The sequence below is a fragment of the Sinocyclocheilus grahami genome, unplaced genomic scaffold (assembly GCF_001515645.1).
Source record: "Sinocyclocheilus grahami isolate Dianchi unplaced genomic scaffold, SAMN03320097.WGS_v1.1 scaffold152.1, whole genome shotgun sequence".
Classification (NCBI taxonomy): Eukaryota; Metazoa; Chordata; class Actinopteri; order Cypriniformes; family Cyprinidae; genus Sinocyclocheilus; species Sinocyclocheilus grahami.
Window position 1 is genome coordinate 1,938,868 of NW_015505331.1, and position 17,139 is coordinate 1,956,006.

Consider the following 17,139-nt stretch of genomic DNA (forward strand, 5'->3'; position numbering starts at 1 on the left):
CTCACTGGCGAGAGAGGAGGGTGAGTGTGATACGCACTAGATCGTCCACAACCCCCCGTCCCCTCTGGGGACCCAGAAATAGAGGAATTGCTCTTTGTCAAGTATTTGGGTACCACCGACAGAGAGGTCAGTGGCGTAAAAAGATGAAAAGATTCTCCGCCCGGCCCCCCTTCGGGGGAGGGAGTGGTGTGCTTACCATCTCCTGAAGAGCAGGTCCCTCGACCTCTGGGTTGCCCGTCTCAGGGCCTCTGCTCTTTCGCTTGCCACCAGTTTTTGCAGGGGCCTGGCGGCGGCAGGGGGGCCGCCCTTGGCGACGGCAGCAGCTGCACGCAGGATGTACCTGATGGCCTCAGTCTGCTTTGGTCAGCTGAGAACTGCTGGGCAAGTTCTCCACCGTGTCGCCGCAAAGGCCGGCCTGGGACACGGGGGCGTTCCCGGGGCAGGATGTACCTGATGGCCTCAGTCTGCTTTGGTCAGCTGAGAACTGCTGGGCAAGTTCTCCACCGTGTTGCCGCAAAGGCCGGCCTGGGACACGGGGGCGTTCAAGAGTCGTGTCTTGCCGTTTCGCACATGTCACCAGTCACAGCCAGAAATGGCACTCCTGGAACACCATAGTGGACATCGCACGACCCAGAGTCCGCGCCGTAACCTTCGTCGCTCGTGGCGCGAGGTCCGCCGCTGTGCGGTGTTCTCTACGAACTTCCGGGTCGTGACCACCCTCGTGCAAGGCCCTCAGGGCCTTGGCCTGGTGCACTTGCAATCACGCCGTAGCGTGTAAGGCGGAGGCAGTTTCTCCACAGGTCGTATAAGCATCGCTGGCCAGTCGAGTACCTACAGACCCGGGAGGGGAGGCACGGTTCTCCCTGCCGGTTGGAGGTGGTATTAGGACACAACTGCATCGCAACCGACCGCTCCACCAGGGGGGAACCCTTATAACCCCCTAGCTACCCCACCATCGAGGGTGGTGAGGTAGGAGGAACCAGCAGATCGGTTTCCGGCAGTAAAAAGGTGCCGTCCATGACCTGTTGAGCTCCTCATGCAGATCCCAATTCGTCGGTCATCCGACGTGACGTCGAGAGTGTCCGACTGAAAGGGAACCATTTTTGGTTCCACAAAGAACTATTCAGTCAAAGGTTCTTTAAAGAACCATCTCTTTCTTACCTTTTTATAATCTGAAGAACCTTTTTTTGCCACAAAGAACCTTTTGTGAAACAGAAAAGTTCTTCAGATGTTAAAGGTTCTTTATGGAACCATTTAGACAAAAAGGTTCTTCTATGGCATCGTGAAGCAACTTTATTTTTAAGAGTGTACTGGTGCAATCTTATAAATATCTCATAAATTGACGACTAGAATGCATAAGCTGTCAGTGCTGCATATGACAAACAGAGAGTTGGAATAATACAGTAGTCATGTTAAATTGGAAATAGTAATTTATGATATTTTAAATATCAGTATTGGTTGATGTTTTGACAACTTTGAATGGTAGTGCACACTGCTGTTGAAATGTTTGGGGTCAGTAACTTTTATTTTTACAAAATTAATACTTTTATTCAGCAAGGAAGCATTAAATAGATTAAAAGTGACAGCAAAGACATTTATAATGTCATAAAAGATTTTAAATAAATACTGCTATTTTGAACTTTCTGTTTATCAAAAAAGTCTGTGGAAAAAAGATATTAAGCAGCACAACTGTTTTCAACATTTCATAATCAGAAATGTTTCTTGAGCACCAGATCAGTATATTAGAATGATTTCTGAAGGATTGTGTGACACTGAAGTAATGACTGCTGAAAATCAGTTTTGCCATCACAGTAATAAAGTACATTTCACAATATATTAAAGTATAAAACAGTTACTTTAACATTTCACAATATTACTGTTTTTACTGTATTTTAAATCAAATAAAACAACCCCCCGTCCCCTCTGGGGACCCAGAAATAGAGGAATTGCTCTTTGTCAAGTATTTGGGTACCACCGACAGAGAGGTCAGTGGCGTAAAAAGATGAAAAGATTCTCCGCCCGGCCCCCCTTCGGGGGAGGGAGTGGTGTGCTTACCATCTCCTGAAGAGCAGGTCCCTCGACCTCTGGGTTGCCCGTCTCAGGGCCTCTGCTCTTTCGCTTGCCACCAGTTTTTGCAGGGGCCTGGCGGCGGCAGGGGGGCCGCCCTTGGCGACGGCAGCAGCTGCACGCAGGATGTACCTGATGGCCTCAGTCTGCTTTGGTCAGCTGAGAACTGCTGGGCAAGTTCTCCACCGTGTCGCCGCAAAGGCCGGCCTGGGACACGGGGGCGTTCAAGAGTCGTGTCTTGCCGTTTCGCACATTAATCAGAAATGTTTCTTGAGCACCAGATCAGTATATTAGAATGATTTCTGAAGGATTGTGTGACACTGAAGTAATGACTGCTGAAAATCAGTTTTGCCATCACAGTAATAAAGTACATTTCACAATATATTAAAGTATAAAACAGTTACTTTAACATTTCACAATATTACTGTTTTTACTGTATTTTAAATCAAATAAATGCAGCTTTGATGAACATAGACTTTTATTCAAAAATACTTAAAAATCTTGTCAACCTCAAACTTCTGAACGGTAGTGTACAATATGTACATTTTACATTATTAAAGAAAGACAACAAAAAACACTATCACAGATCAATTTAAACCATATTTACAGTAATTAATTGTTTTGAGTTTATTAATCAGTCAATTAATTCAGTGTTGGTGCTTTTTGTCAATTACATTGTTTTTTAAATCAGCCAATCAACTTGTGGACCACTTGAAATCCTCCACAGTCTGAGAACTACTGCTCTAAAGAAACAGGTCAGCCCAAAACACTAGTTTAGAAATGTAGTCCAAGGGTTACTTAGTCAAAACAACGGAGAAGGACTGCATTTCCCAGAACGTGACTGGGTTGACCTGTTCTTGTACAACACGGTTCCAAAAACTGAAGCTTTGCCCCTCACTTCACTATGAATATATTGTAGATATGTGAGGTTACAACACAAGATGACAATTGTATTGCAATTTATCTGAATGCTCTTCCAGAAAGTACACTGTAATTGCAATCATTTTTCTGATACAACATTAAAATGCCTGTGCCAAAATTAGATTTTCCTGTGCATATCATAAGCTGTGAAATAACAAACTGTTTTCATTGCTTTTAGATTGTGTAGTTTATAAGACTGTACTGCAGCAAAGCTCAACCAAACAGCTTCGACAGCAGAAAAGTTGTTGCAATACAATTCTGCCATGATGTCCAAGAGTGCACCATATTTTTCCATTTACGGGATAAGCTCCCCACTCTTGGATTAAGGATGTCCAAATAACCCATGACACTGGGCATTTCCATTCCTCTTTTCTTTCTTCCTCTCTCTCTCGAACACACTCTCACACTCTCTCTTTCTCTTTTTCCGCACAACCATTCCCAGCGGAATCATCAATGCCCAGTTCATAGTGAATATCTCACCTTCTTCGACACTCAGTATTGCTTTGCAGTGTTTAAAACAGCTGCATGCAATTCTGGGTGAGAAGTCACACTATGTAAGTGGTGTGTAAAAGCAATGCTTTCTATCCTTCTCCTCTTTCTATCCTCTGTACTTTTCCCAGGCTATGCTGGGAAATGTCAGTTCAGAAGCGTCTCGTAAGAAACAGGTGGAAGAGGTTCAGAACCGCCATCGGCTGATTCCAGTGGGTCGCAAAATTTATGAGTTTTACAACGCCCCTATCGTCAAGTTCTGGTTTCACACGGTAAAAGCCCAAGCTGTGCCCTTATTTAGTACAAAAAGACATACAGTATTGTTCAGTGTGTTTAGCATATCAAATCTGTATTTGAACATCAAAATACCTTGTGTGTGAATTCTTTAGAGAAATGTCCTCTGAAATCTTTCACTTTCAAATAAATTGGAGAAATTCATATTGATAGTATACCATCAAGTCCAGGGGGGGAAATGTGCAAATGCAGGCAAGTAGAGATCAAAACAACTGAGATTTTTTTTATTTGGCCTCATCTATGTTTTAAATATTGGCCATGAATCTGACAAATCTCCAAGCTATTAAAGTTGAAAAATTCTGTTCCGTGTTCTGTGTCTTTATTTACTCACTCTTTTTTTCCTCTCGTTGCTTGTGCTCTCTCTTTCCCATCACACTGTCACGTTGTAGTGTTTACACTGCTGATAGTGTCAATCTTTCTACCTTTTCACAAAAATAAATAAATGAATAAAATAAAATGTTGCAAATGGAAAAAATCTTTACCCTGAGAATTCTGAACACTGAAAATTCAATGTTATGTTTTTATGGTGATCCAGCTGAAAAAATAAATAGTTCCTTTTTCTGCAACATCTTCTGTAGCTACTTCTTCTTCTTTCTTTGTACAATAAAGGAGAGTAAGTATAAAGACGATGCATTACAAGCTTAAATGTTTCCTCCTGTTTCTAAAATTTAATCCTCGGAACTTTGAAAATATCAACCTGACAGTGTTTTCATGACAGAGATTTTGAAAGACAACATGCATGTGTAAACTGAAAAATATTTTTTTTCATAATAAATTGAATCAAATTCTAATTGGAAACACTGAAACACAACTAAAAATTTATTTTCTTAGCTCTGAAGCTAAATTGAAATAAAACTGACCAAAAATGTATTTTAGTTTTTGATACATGGTGTATTATAAAACTTGAAAACTTCACAACCTGCCTGCATTTAACATGAACATGTTACCAGATGGCAATATTGCTAGACTGTGTTAAGAAATGTAATGCTGTTAAACGTTTATAAATAATACCAGTTACTGCATTAACTTTGGTAGCCCTAAAACCTTAAAACTCAAAGAAAAATTAAAGACACTGAAACTAGAAACTATGATAGAGTGAAAACTCTAATAAGACGTATTGAAAAATAAAGTAAGATACAATACCATTCAAATGTTTGGGGTAAGATTTACTGCAGTAGTGTATTTGGAAAATTAAATCAAATTAAGTATTCTAAAATTCTATGCTTGGTGTAAAGTATACATGGTCATGATCATGCATTCTCTGAACTTAATAGACTTTTTACTGTTTCACTTCTTCATAATTTGAGCTGAAACAGGCCAAAGAGTGTTTTTTTCCCCCTTAATCATGATGTTGTGTCTTCCCACAGTTGGCCTATGTAGGATACTTGATGCTCTTCAACTATATTGTTCTGGTGAAGATGGACCTGTGGCCCTCTCCTCAGGAGTGGATTGTTATTGCCTACATTTTCACCAATGGCATCGAGAAGATGAGAGAGGTGAGACTTCATTAGAACTCAGTGAGCAAAGAAAATTGTTTCCTTCATTCCCTAAATTGTGGGAAAAGATTATTTATTATTCATAAGCAATGTCTAATAATTAAATTTGCATATAATTACACAGCTGCAGTTCAGTTATAAACACTTAACTGTTGAAGAGACCAAAATGTGAACTCCTTCAAATAAACAGTCTAGTACTGCCCTCTTGTGGAAATAAGTAAATGCAAATGCTTTTGCTTCATTTTGTTGTTTTGAAAAGTTAATTTGTCCAAATATCCACCCTGAAAAATCACCTTTGTCAATTGCATTTTAAGCTATATTAAAATAGAAAACGGTGATTATAAATTGTGAAAATATTTCGACATTACTGTTTTTACTGTATTTTTGTTTAGAGTTGTTTTGAAAAGGTAATTTGTCCAACATGAAGGCTTTCACTCAGTGTGCTTTACTGTTTCACTTCTCCTATCTCTCAGATCCTCATGTCAGAGCCAGGGAAGCTCCTGCAGAAGGTGAAAGTGTGGTTGCAGGAGTACTGGAACATCACTGACCTCATGGCCATCCTCATCTTCTCCATCGGGATGGTGCTTCGCCTCCAAGACCCACCCCTGATGAGCTATGGGAGGGTCATTTACTGTGTCAATATCATCTATTGGTACATACGACTGCTTGACATCTTTGGAGTGAACAAATACCTGGGTCCATACGTCATGATGATCGGCAAGATGGTGAGAGAGACTGATAGAGAGGTTTAATAATTGTGCTTTAAAGTAAAAATGTCTTATGTTATGTATAACATGAATTCTAATACTCTCGATCTTTCTTTTTTCATAGATGATTGACATGATGTATTTTGTGATCATCATGTTGGTGGTGCTGATGAGTTTCGGGGTGGCGCGGCAGGCTATCCTCAATCCCAATGAGGACCCATCCTGGATGCTGGCACGCAACATCTTCTTCATGCCTTATTGGATGATCTACGGAGAGGTGTTTGCAGACCAAATCGACCGTAAGGCTGGCTTATTACTAACATTAACCTTGGGTACAGGCATGGGCATTTTGGGTATACTCAATTTCACACTCAAGCACAGCACCTCAATGCTTTACATCTCATTATTGGTCAGCTTGTATGAACAAATGTGGTGTTCTCTGAAAGCATAAACATTCCCACATATATGACGAAAGCTTCACGTTTAAAAGCTGAAACAGTCTGGATCAGATTTTGTGATGCATAGTTGTGCTTGTGTGTGTGCTCTTAAATGGTCTCATATTCTGTAAATGGCTGCACTTATATTGTCATTACAGGATGATATGGATCAATGCTGCTGTTTCAGAATGGTTTTATGTGTTCATTGTAAGACTGCGGATGGAGAAGCATCATATATATATATATATATATTAGTTAGTGGTATATTTTGATGGGATATAATGAAAATTGTATACATGCATGTTAACTGTCTTGAATATGATATCATGTTTTGGCATTTTAATTGTTAAAGTATTCTGATATTAAAGCTAATAATATACACATTTTAATCTTGCAGCCCACGTGGAAGTTTCCTGTGGACCCCCAGTTGAGAACCATTGTGTTTGAGCACAAAATTGAAAATCATATAAAGTAGCATTGGAGTAAGATCTCCCTGGGATGTATAATGTACTTCTGATGTCATTTTTCATACTGTTGGTCAAAAGTTTGAGGTTGGTAAGATTTGTTGATGTTTTTGAAAGAAGTCTTTTATGCTCATTATTAAGACTACCTTTATTTGGTCAAAAATACAGTAAAACTGTAATATTGTGAAATATTTTTGAAATTGAAAATAATATATAATTTATATGAAGATTTATATATTTTATTTTAAAATGTACTTTATTCCTGTGATGGCAAAGCTGAATTTTCGGTAGCCTATCATTACCCCAGTCTTCAGTGTCACGCTTCAGAAATCATTCTAATATACTGATGTGGTGCTCTGGAATTTTTTATTATTATTATCAATGTTGAAAACGGTTGGGCTGTTTAATATTTTTGTGAAAACCATGGTAAATTTTTTTTGATGAATACTGTAGCATTTATTTGAAATAGTTTTTTTTTTTGACAGTCATTACCTTTACTTTTGATCAATTGTATGTGTTCTTACTGAATAAAAACATTTTATTCAAAAGTATACATTTATTATATTAAAAAGTAATTTAATTATTAAAATGTAAAATTTGTTTAGAATAAATCTTACTCACCTCAAACTTTTGAACAGTAGTATATATAGTTAAAAATATTTGATTATGATTTGAACCATGCATAGTAACCATTTAGTTCACTCAGACTGAATAAAAAAGAATCAAATGACAGTCAAAAAGATACATACAAAGGTGAGCCTATTTCATAGTGGCAATTATTATCAGACTGAATGATTCTGCCCAATTATAGGTTATGATGAACAATAAAGCTGTTTGACTTGTATCTTACACCATCTTATCCTATAACCAATCAGGTTTTGCTAGTGTTATTGTCTCTTGTCAGATTTATGATATTACATCTTATGCCTGAAATAAATCAGTACACTCATAGTAATGCTGTGCATCAGTCACGAGGACTTGTGTATGAAGTGTGTGCTGTAGAGTTTGTATAAGCGTGTCTTTGTGTTTTCTCATTAAGTAGTGTGTTTGCTTGTTGTCTGCATACTGTCAATTGTTTGTTTGTTTGTGTGTGTGCTGAGAGATGGATGGCCCAAAGATAAGAGAGCTGAAATAACGATTTCGTTCTTTGTTTCAGATGTGAATAGTAGGAAGCTACATCACAAAGTGAATGACAAACTCTGGCTGGTCGAAAATTACATTCGCATTCAAGGAACTGGGCGTAACAGTGGTCCATCCCATATAGGCAATTTCCAATATATAAATTCTGCTAGAATTATCTCACTCACCAGAGTCATTATACTTTCACAGTCATATCATCACCTCATCTCCGCCTCCTGGTGGTCATTGAGTGTATGACACCCCTGCACTGCACTGCAAGGCAAATGGCTAGGTTTCCGTGGTGGGGCAAATGTTCAAGGTGCTATGCCAACTAAATTGTCAAGGTCCCATTGCCGTTTAAAAAAAAAACCCTATCATGGAAACTGGAAACTTGAATAATGCTAAAGTCACCATCATGAACCTCCCACAGCCAGCTAGCACTGACTGACATCCCATTGCTCTGGTGTAATTTCCTTCTCTTTTCACAATGTAAACCGAATTTAGCGGTGGAAAATCCACTGGCTTGATATTACGTGTTATGCATATTGAATAGAGCATGAGCATCCGTGCCCATTTGCGTGTCCTCAAATAGGCTCCAAATATTGTGTTTCTAGAAAGACCATCTCATATGTCCGCTGAACATCATTTAACAACAAGATGCATTCGCCTCCTCTCATCAATATGAAAGTTTTTTCACGTGGTTCAGTTGTCAGAGTTTTTGGCAGAATGAATTTGGAATTTTAAAAGAAAATAAATAAATGCGAATTTAAGATAACCAATGTTACTTCAGTTCTCTCACTTTGGGCTTCTGGGTGTGATCTTAAATATTGAAACCAGTAAATGTACTCAGAAATATGTAAATTAATATGAACCTGACTGACTTTCCTCTCTTTGAAAGCTACAGCAACTGAACCATCCCATTTGGAAAAAACGAATGATGTATTGTCAATACATTCTAAACTGCGCTACAAGCAACCATCAAAAAGACTGCTGTACATTTAATATCAATATATTTTAAACATTGCATATGTTTAAATATATTGGGTATGCAATTTTACATATGGAATATATTTGAATATATTTGAATTCCACAACTTGGTGCATTTTCTAAAGTTACCTTTTTTTTGCCATTTGTTTGTTCTAAACAGTTCATTTATAATTGGGCAACACTCAGTTGTATGTTTATTTTAACAGCTCCATGTGGTCAGAACATCACCACAGAGGAAGGAGTCATCATGCCTCTCCCACCTTGCAAAACTGGAGCTTGGATTGTCCCCGCCATCATGGCCTGCTACTTGCTGGTGGCCAACATCCTTCTGGTTAATTTGCTCATTGCTGTCTTTAAGTACGTTAAATGAATATTTATATTATACGTGTTTTTTAAACAATGGACACACTAAAAATATATCTCATTACTTACAAATTCCAGCCTTTTGACTATTGGCATAATTAAGTCAGGCAATCTGATTGTAACTTGCAATTTTTTTCAGTGCTTTGCAGATTTGTTTGTATTATGCATCAGCGAACGGACTGTGGGTGGTCCATGAGAACATGTTGTATGTTGTATGCTGCTAATATTGTCCTTTATTCTCACAGTAACACATTCTTTGAAGTGAAGTCCATCTCCAACCAGGTGTGGAAGTTCCAGAGGTACCAGCTGATTATGACCTTCCATGAACGGCCTGTCCTTCCCCCTCCTCTCATCATTTTCAGCCACATAACTATGGTCCTCAAACACCTCTGCTGTCGCTGGAGGAAACACGATGAGGATGAGCGGGACTACGGGCTGAGTGAGTGATAAAATGCTGTTGCAATATACTGAAAGCCTTAAAATGACAGCAGGAGTGATTTTCTTTCTCAGATCATACAGCTAATGAGAGTGAAACCAACACATGTCGACTTAAATATTCTCTTTAATACCATCTTCTGCATTATTATTTTGTAATAGTGAGATATTTCTGTTCGAAATCATTAACTTTATATTTCAGTTTTTCTTTTTTAATAAATCTACAAAAATGTCAACAATTCTGTGTTTTTCTGTCAATATAGGGTGCTGTGTGTACATTAATGAGGGGAAAAAATTAACTTAAATGATTTTAGCAAATGGCTGCAATATAACAAAGAGTGAAAAATTTAAGGGGGTCTGAATACTTTCCGTACCCACTGTATGTTACACAACGTGTACTGCATATTAATGGAATGAATTACATTTTTGCTCACCTACAGATGCAATTATACAGTGCGGTAAAGACATGGTTTAAACATTTTCAAATAAAAAGTTAAATTAAATTAAACAGAAAACACTTTGACTTTCCTGTTATGATACAAAAAAGTGACAGTGACAACCCCCCGCAGAGCTCTTCATTACTGAAGATGAACTGAAGAAGGTACATGACTTTGAAGAGCAGTGCATGGAGGAGTATTTCAGAGAGAAAGATGACCGCTTCAATTCCTCCAACGATGAGAGGATACGTGTGACATCTGAAAGGTTAAAACATTTCAGACAACACAACAGAACATTAACACTTTTAACTCTATTTTAAACCAGAGGTCTTCAAGTGTTTTATGGCATGGACCCCCCAAATATGATCATCCCCTTGCAAGTGATCCCCTTCCTAAAATATATAAGCAGTATATATTTCCATGTATACAGACCCATTTATACTTTGTGAGAAAAATGTTAAGAATTGAAGTTGAAGAAGTTGTGTTCAAAATTATTGAATTGGCTTTTACATGGTCACTGAAGCCACAGCCAAATTAAAATTATTTTGACATTATTTGCATTTTATTTTTCGAACCATCATTGGAGTCATTTTAAATTTATAAACCTGAAGAGAAACATTTTTCAGGGTTTCCGTGGGTCCTTACAAGTGTTAAAAATTATCAAATTCAAGACCATAAAAAGTCTTAAATGGTACAAGTCTTAATTATGATTTTAAGAGGTTTTAAATTTGAGGACAGAAAGAGTAGAACTGCTATAAGGCTTAATGTGACGATTAAACTTCAAAAGGCTTTGATTTCATTAAGTAAACATGCTTTGTGTACTGCTGTTACCGGGGAAACAGTTCTATTTCTGCAGTTCCAAAAGCGCCAGATCTGGCCAAGGTTACAAAAAAATTTCTGCTGCACTTAAGGTTCCTAAGAGCACAGTGGCCTCCATAATCCTTAAATGGAAGACGTTTGGGACGACCAGAACCCTTCCTAGAGCTGGCCGTCCGGCCAAACTGAGCTATCGGGGGAGAAGAGCCTTGGTGAGAGAGGTATGTCTCTAAAAATGGCTGTCCACCAACGTTTACCATCCAACCTGACAGAACTGGAGAGGATCTGCAAGGAGGAATGGCAGAGGATCCCCAAATCCAGGTGTGAAAAACTTGTTGCATCTTTCCCAAAAAGACTCATGGCTGTATTAGATCAAAAGGGTGCTTCTACTAAATACTGAGCAAAGAGTCTGAATACTTAGGACCATGTGATATTTCAGTTTTTCTTTTTTAATAAATCTACAAAAATGTCAACAATTCTGTGTTTTTCTGTCAATATAGGGTGCTGTGTGTACATTAATGAGGGGAAAAAATTAACTTAAATGATTTTAGCAAATGGCTGCAATATAACAAAGAGTGAAAAATTTAAGGGGGTCTGAATACTTTCCGTACCCACTGTATGTTACACAACGTGTACTGCATATTAATGGAATGAATTACATTTTTGCTCACCTACAGATGCAATTATACAGTGCGGTAAAGACATGGTTTAAACATTTTCAAATAAAAAGTTAAATTAAATTAAACAGAAAACACTTTGACTTTCCTGTTATGATACAAAAAAGTGACAGTGACAACCCCCCGCAGAGCTCTTCATTACTGAAGATGAACTGAAGAAGGTACATGACTTTGAAGAGCAGTGCATGGAGGAGTATTTCAGAGAGAAAGATGACCGCTTCAATTCCTCCAACGATGAGAGGATACGTGTGACATCTGAAAGGTTAAAACATTTCAGACAACACAACAGAACATTAACACTTTTAACTCTATTTTAAACCAGAGGTCTTCAAGTGTTTTATGGCATGGATCCCCCAAATATGATCATCCCCTTGCAAGTGATCCCCTTCCTAAAATATATAAGCAGTATATATTTCCATGTATACAGACCCATTTATACTTTGTGAGAAAAATGTTAAGAATTGAAGTTGAAGAAGTTGTGTTCAAAATTATTGAATTGGCTTTTACATGGTCACTGAAGCCACAGCCAAATTAAAATTATTTTGACATTATTTGCATTTTATTTTTCGAACCATCATTGGAGTCATTTTAAATTTATAAACCTGAAGAGAAACATTTTTCAGGGTTTCCGTGGGTCCTTACAAGTGTTAAAAATTATCAAATTCAAGACCATAAAAAGTCTTAAATGGTACAAGTAAGTCTTAATTATGATTTTAAGAGGTTTTAAATTTGAGGACAGAAAGAGTAGAACTGCTATAAGGCTTAATGTGACGATTAAACTTCAAAAGGCTTTGATTGCATTAAGTAAACATGCTTTGTGTACTGCTGTTACCGGGGAAACAGTTCTATTTCTGCAGTTCCAAAAGCGCCTCCTGCTGGCAGAGAATGAATTTACATTTTCAATAATCCAGTCTGCTGTTTTTGCTCGGATCAATGTGAAAATCATTTACAACTCTGCAAACACGCAGAGTTGTAAATGTGAACTGGTGGATCGTCAAGAAGATAATGCATTATAAAAAAAATGAACAATTAAGACAGTAAAATAGCTTATATTTCTATGTTGTTTAATATAATTGATTGATAATTATGTTATTTAATAAATATAAAAATTGATAATAATTGTTTAAATTAATATATTAATTGATACTTTTTTAACTCATCCATTTAAAAAAACAGTTTAAAGGCTGAAATGTGAAGTTTATCATTTTATAAAACTTTTTGTATTTGTGAAAACCTGTATCTGAACTGTAAATCATGCTTTTTACTGTCATTTTAGAGTTTAATATGTTACCATAGACATTGAACTACCCCGCTCATATGATATTAATTTTATTTGTGCAGGTGTTGAAAAAGGTCTTAAAAAGTCTTAAATTTGAGCTTTAAAATCCTGCAGATACCCTGTTTTTAATTCAGTTCAGAATTATTTGTAAAGCTCTTTTCACAAATATATATCATTCCAGAACAGCATGTTAAAAAGATATTGCATTAAATATATATAATAAATGTTTGTAACATGTTAACTTTGAGAACCCTGAAAATTCATTTTGTAAACTCATTTTCTTTTCTAATTTTCTCAAATTTTCTGCAAACCCTCTAGCAACCTCTTGTGGCCCCCGGGGGTCCCTGTACCCCAGTTTGAAAGTCTTTTTTCATTTAAATGTATACAATACAAAAAGTAATATATAATTAAAAAAACATATTACTTTAATGTTCATAACTATTAATAAGCACTTCATTATGTACACTACTGTTCAAAAGGGATTTGGAATTGGTTAGATTTTTGTTTTTGAGCCTCTCATGCTGACCAGGGCTACATTTATTTGAACAAAAATGTAATATGAAGTGCAACCAACACAACATTACTAGATGTTGCTTTTTGGAAATGGCCTTACAAATATTCATGGAATTGTCTCATCTCTGATCATTCAGGGTGGAGAACATGGCAATGCGTCTGGAGGAAGTGAATGAGAGGGAACATTTCATGAAAGCATCCCTGCAGACTGTGGATATCCGGCTCGCCCAGATGGAGGAGATGATCGGCCGCATCGCTGTGGCACTGGAGCGGGTTGCTGGTATGGATCGAGGTGAAGTCAACAAAGCCCAGTCCAGGACATCATCTGACTGCACAGATACAAATTACATCCTGCGCCAGAGCAGTTTCAACAGCCAAGAAGGCAATTCCTACAGGCTACAGGAGTCTCTGGAGCAGGGTGGTGAAGAGTCCATTTCCCCTACATCTCCAACCACTCTGGCCCCACGCGTCCGCAGTCACTCCTTCTATGTAAGCCACTCCTCCAAGGATAGGAGTGGTGCAGATCGAGGAGAAGGCTTCCTTAAAGACAGATTGTTCAGCCTTCATCGGGCCAACAGTTCACAGTCTGTGTCCTCAGGAGCAGGTCCCAAAGAGTCCAAGCCCACTCCTTTGAATACTTTATCTGTGGACCAGCAGCTACGCCCTTCTTCCTGTATAGACATCTATGTTTCTGCCTCAGAGGACGTCCCGCCCACTGAGAGCTTCTTGGAGCCGGTCCGGGCAGTTCCGTCTCTTGCTCGAGACTCATCTCTCCATTCTGAGATCATGGAGGTGGTGCTCTCAAGGGGGCGGGACTGCAGTGGAAGGGCAGGGGGCAGCGAAAGACAGTCGGATGGCACGGTCCTGTTTGAGGACAGCGCTGCTGCTGACCTATCGCTCTGCTCTGCCCACCTGCTGCCAGATACCTTGCCCCCCTGGGACATGGACCCCTCGCCGCCACCATCGGCTGGTGCTCTTGAGCGGTCCAAGAGCAGCCGCTTCCTATCCACAGCAGGGCCTCTGTTTCTGGACGAGCCGCCATTGGTTAAGTCGCACAGCCTGATGTTCACGTCACGTGGTTACTATGGCGGCATGGGCGTGCAGGTGAAGGCAGCCGAATATACCAGCATAACAGATTGCATCGACACCCGTTGTGTCTCTACCCCTTACCCTGTCCCAGAGAGGTCTGACTCACCTGGAGGCTCTTTCACATTCGATAAGCCCCAGGACCTGGGCGTCTCACACCCTGAGAGAGATGCCGAGCTCAGTCATGCAGAATCTGATGCAGAGGAACCCGCAGAGGGGTCAGCAGACACAGTTAAGGGGGGTCAAAGCAGCAGTGGCAGAATAGGCGCAGACCTGGGCCTGGGCCTCGCACTGGGCCCGTTTGGCACGCCGATATCTAGACTAGAGCGTGCAAACAGCTGCTCCTCTTCGGAGGAGTCGCATTCCAACATCTACTCCCGAAAGAGCTTCTCCATTAGTGAGAAAATGGACAAGGGTCGTGGAAGCTCCAGGAATCCTTTCCAGAAGGCCAGAGCCGGGGCAAGGCTGGAGGGTCAGACAGACTCGCTGTCTATGAGGAAACTGGCCAAACCCTCAGAATTCCGAAGTTTTGATAGCAGACACAATTACACGTGATGATGGCAGACCAGTAGTGATGCCATTGTAGATCTAGTTCATGTAGGATGGCTTTACCTCGTTTACAATCCAAGGGCCAGTCCGTTAATTAGTACTGTCTGAATGTGTAATTAGCTGTACACTGGAATGTTTTATCATGGGTATCAACTTCCTGTTAATTTCTTGTTATAACACTGCAATGCAAAGTCAGATTTTCTTTAGTATTCATAGATTCAGAAGATGACCACTGCCATTAGGCCAACATTAGTACCCAGTTGAGAGGAAAACCTTGAGATTAAGGGCCTGTTAACACTATGATGAATGTTCGGTATGATAAATATAATCATTTGAATGAATGGCAGTTAATGCAGAATTTTTATTTTTGGAGAGTTTTTGTAATCTATTCCATTGCACTGCAAAGAAAACTGGCCAACCAATAAGCTTTTTGGTCAAACGCCCACAGCCGCTGCTGTTACATAAACTACAACTTAAGGGTTGGTCACTCATGCAAAGAAGTTTTGCATTTTGCTGCATTCCAAAGTTCAAGTTTGGTGAACTCTGAAACCGTGAAAGTGTGTGACCAATTGAAGATTGATACGTAACGGCATGGCCTCATATAGCTGAATTAAAAGAACATAAATTTAAAACTGCAGTGCTACAGGAAAGTGGAGTAGATTGTATGTTTTTACATTGTAGATTTATTATTAATTGTTGTGTGTTGAATTTAAAAGACGCTGCAGAGTGTGACCTCATATCATGATTGTTGCAGTGCCTGAAGAAAGTGTGACCTCTGCTTTAGTGGCGCTCACCTACAGACCATTTTGCAGATCCTTCCTCTGCTATTTACAAAGAAACATTAAATAGCAGAGCAAGAATCTGGAACTGGCTCTAATGGCTCTGTACTTTTGATTTGGTGTTGTTTGATAAACACCATAGCGAATTAAAAAAAAAATCTGAACGCCTGTTTCCAAACATGTAAATACAAATATAAAAAATTTGACATTTCTCTTTGACAGGTGTGCTTCAGAAATGAAAAGTATTAATGTGGTCACATGATGCGATTTCAATTTTTCCTTTCTCTTTGGAGTGTTACAAGCTCTTGGTGCATAAAGAAAATCTGTAAAGTTGCAAAGACTAAAGTCTCAAATCCAAAGAGATATTCGTTATAAAAGTTAAGAGTCAAGCACGCCTGCCTAAAACGGCTCGTTCTAACACGCCCCCACATGTCTACGTCACGATGTGGGAAGATTTGCATAATGCCACCCAAATGTTCATGCAAAGAAAGAAGGCGTAACCTTTATTCTCGCTGTAGTATTGTTGTTGCCGCCGCCGCCATGTCGTGAAGGCGCTGTGTGTTTCGTTGTGAAAGAGAAACTACTTTGTTTGGCCTTCCAAAAGAGGACAATATCTGCTTCGTCATGCCTGGAGTTGATCCGTGCTGGTCGCTGAGGAAATACATCAACTTCGCGCTGTGGATCGCCGGATCGGCTTTCACCGTGGACGAAGCAGAGTCCAGCCCGGGGTCGTCACATGTGGTTGCAGCAAGCCCGCCGGAAGCTCCTTCATCGAATCCGTCGGCCGCACCGTTCTCAAGCCCGCCCGCCTCCGCTCACTCTAGGCCTCCGGCCTCCGCTCACTCTAGCCCGCCGTGTGTTTCGTTGTGAAAGCGAAACTACTTTGTTTAGCCTTCCAAAAGAGGACACGACTAGAAATCAGTGTTTAAGTTGTTTTTACAACACTCTTCCAGAACAGTTCAACCCAAATATTCAGATGTGTCCAGCGCATTTTATGGAGGACTGTGTCCTGATCCTGGTAAAGTAGACTACAATGCCGGCTGTTCTGATTCACAGACTGTAAGTAAATTTTTTTATATTTAAAGAATTTGCCACTGACGATTCAAACGCGAGTTTTGAGCAGTGTAGAGTAGCGCTTGTTGTTTGTCATTTCTCCGATCACAAATGCAGACATGATTTTATGTTTACGCGGCGCGATGCAACGCAACGCGTAAAAAGACAGT

General features: G+C 39.4%; 1 protein-coding gene across 1 annotated transcript in view; it reads left to right on the forward strand.

Moving 5' to 3' along the window:
• LOC107592321 (transient receptor potential cation channel subfamily M member 3-like) overlaps positions 1–15,456 on the forward strand; it is a 107,716-nt gene extending 92,260 nt beyond the window's left edge. The window contains exons 18-25 of the mRNA XM_016281802.1: positions 3,609–3,749; positions 5,139–5,267; positions 5,741–5,992; positions 6,099–6,273; positions 9,189–9,339; positions 9,591–9,784; positions 10,350–10,482; positions 13,640–15,456. Coding sequence (XP_016137288.1) covers positions 3,609–3,749; positions 5,139–5,267; positions 5,741–5,992; positions 6,099–6,273; positions 9,189–9,339; positions 9,591–9,784; positions 10,350–10,482; positions 13,640–15,143 — 2,679 coding nt within the window. The 3' untranslated portion in view covers positions 15,144–15,456. The remainder of the gene's footprint in view (positions 1–3,608; positions 3,750–5,138; positions 5,268–5,740; positions 5,993–6,098; positions 6,274–9,188; positions 9,340–9,590; positions 9,785–10,349; positions 10,483–13,639) is intronic.
• The last annotated feature ends 1,683 nt before the right edge of the window (positions 15,457–17,139 follow it).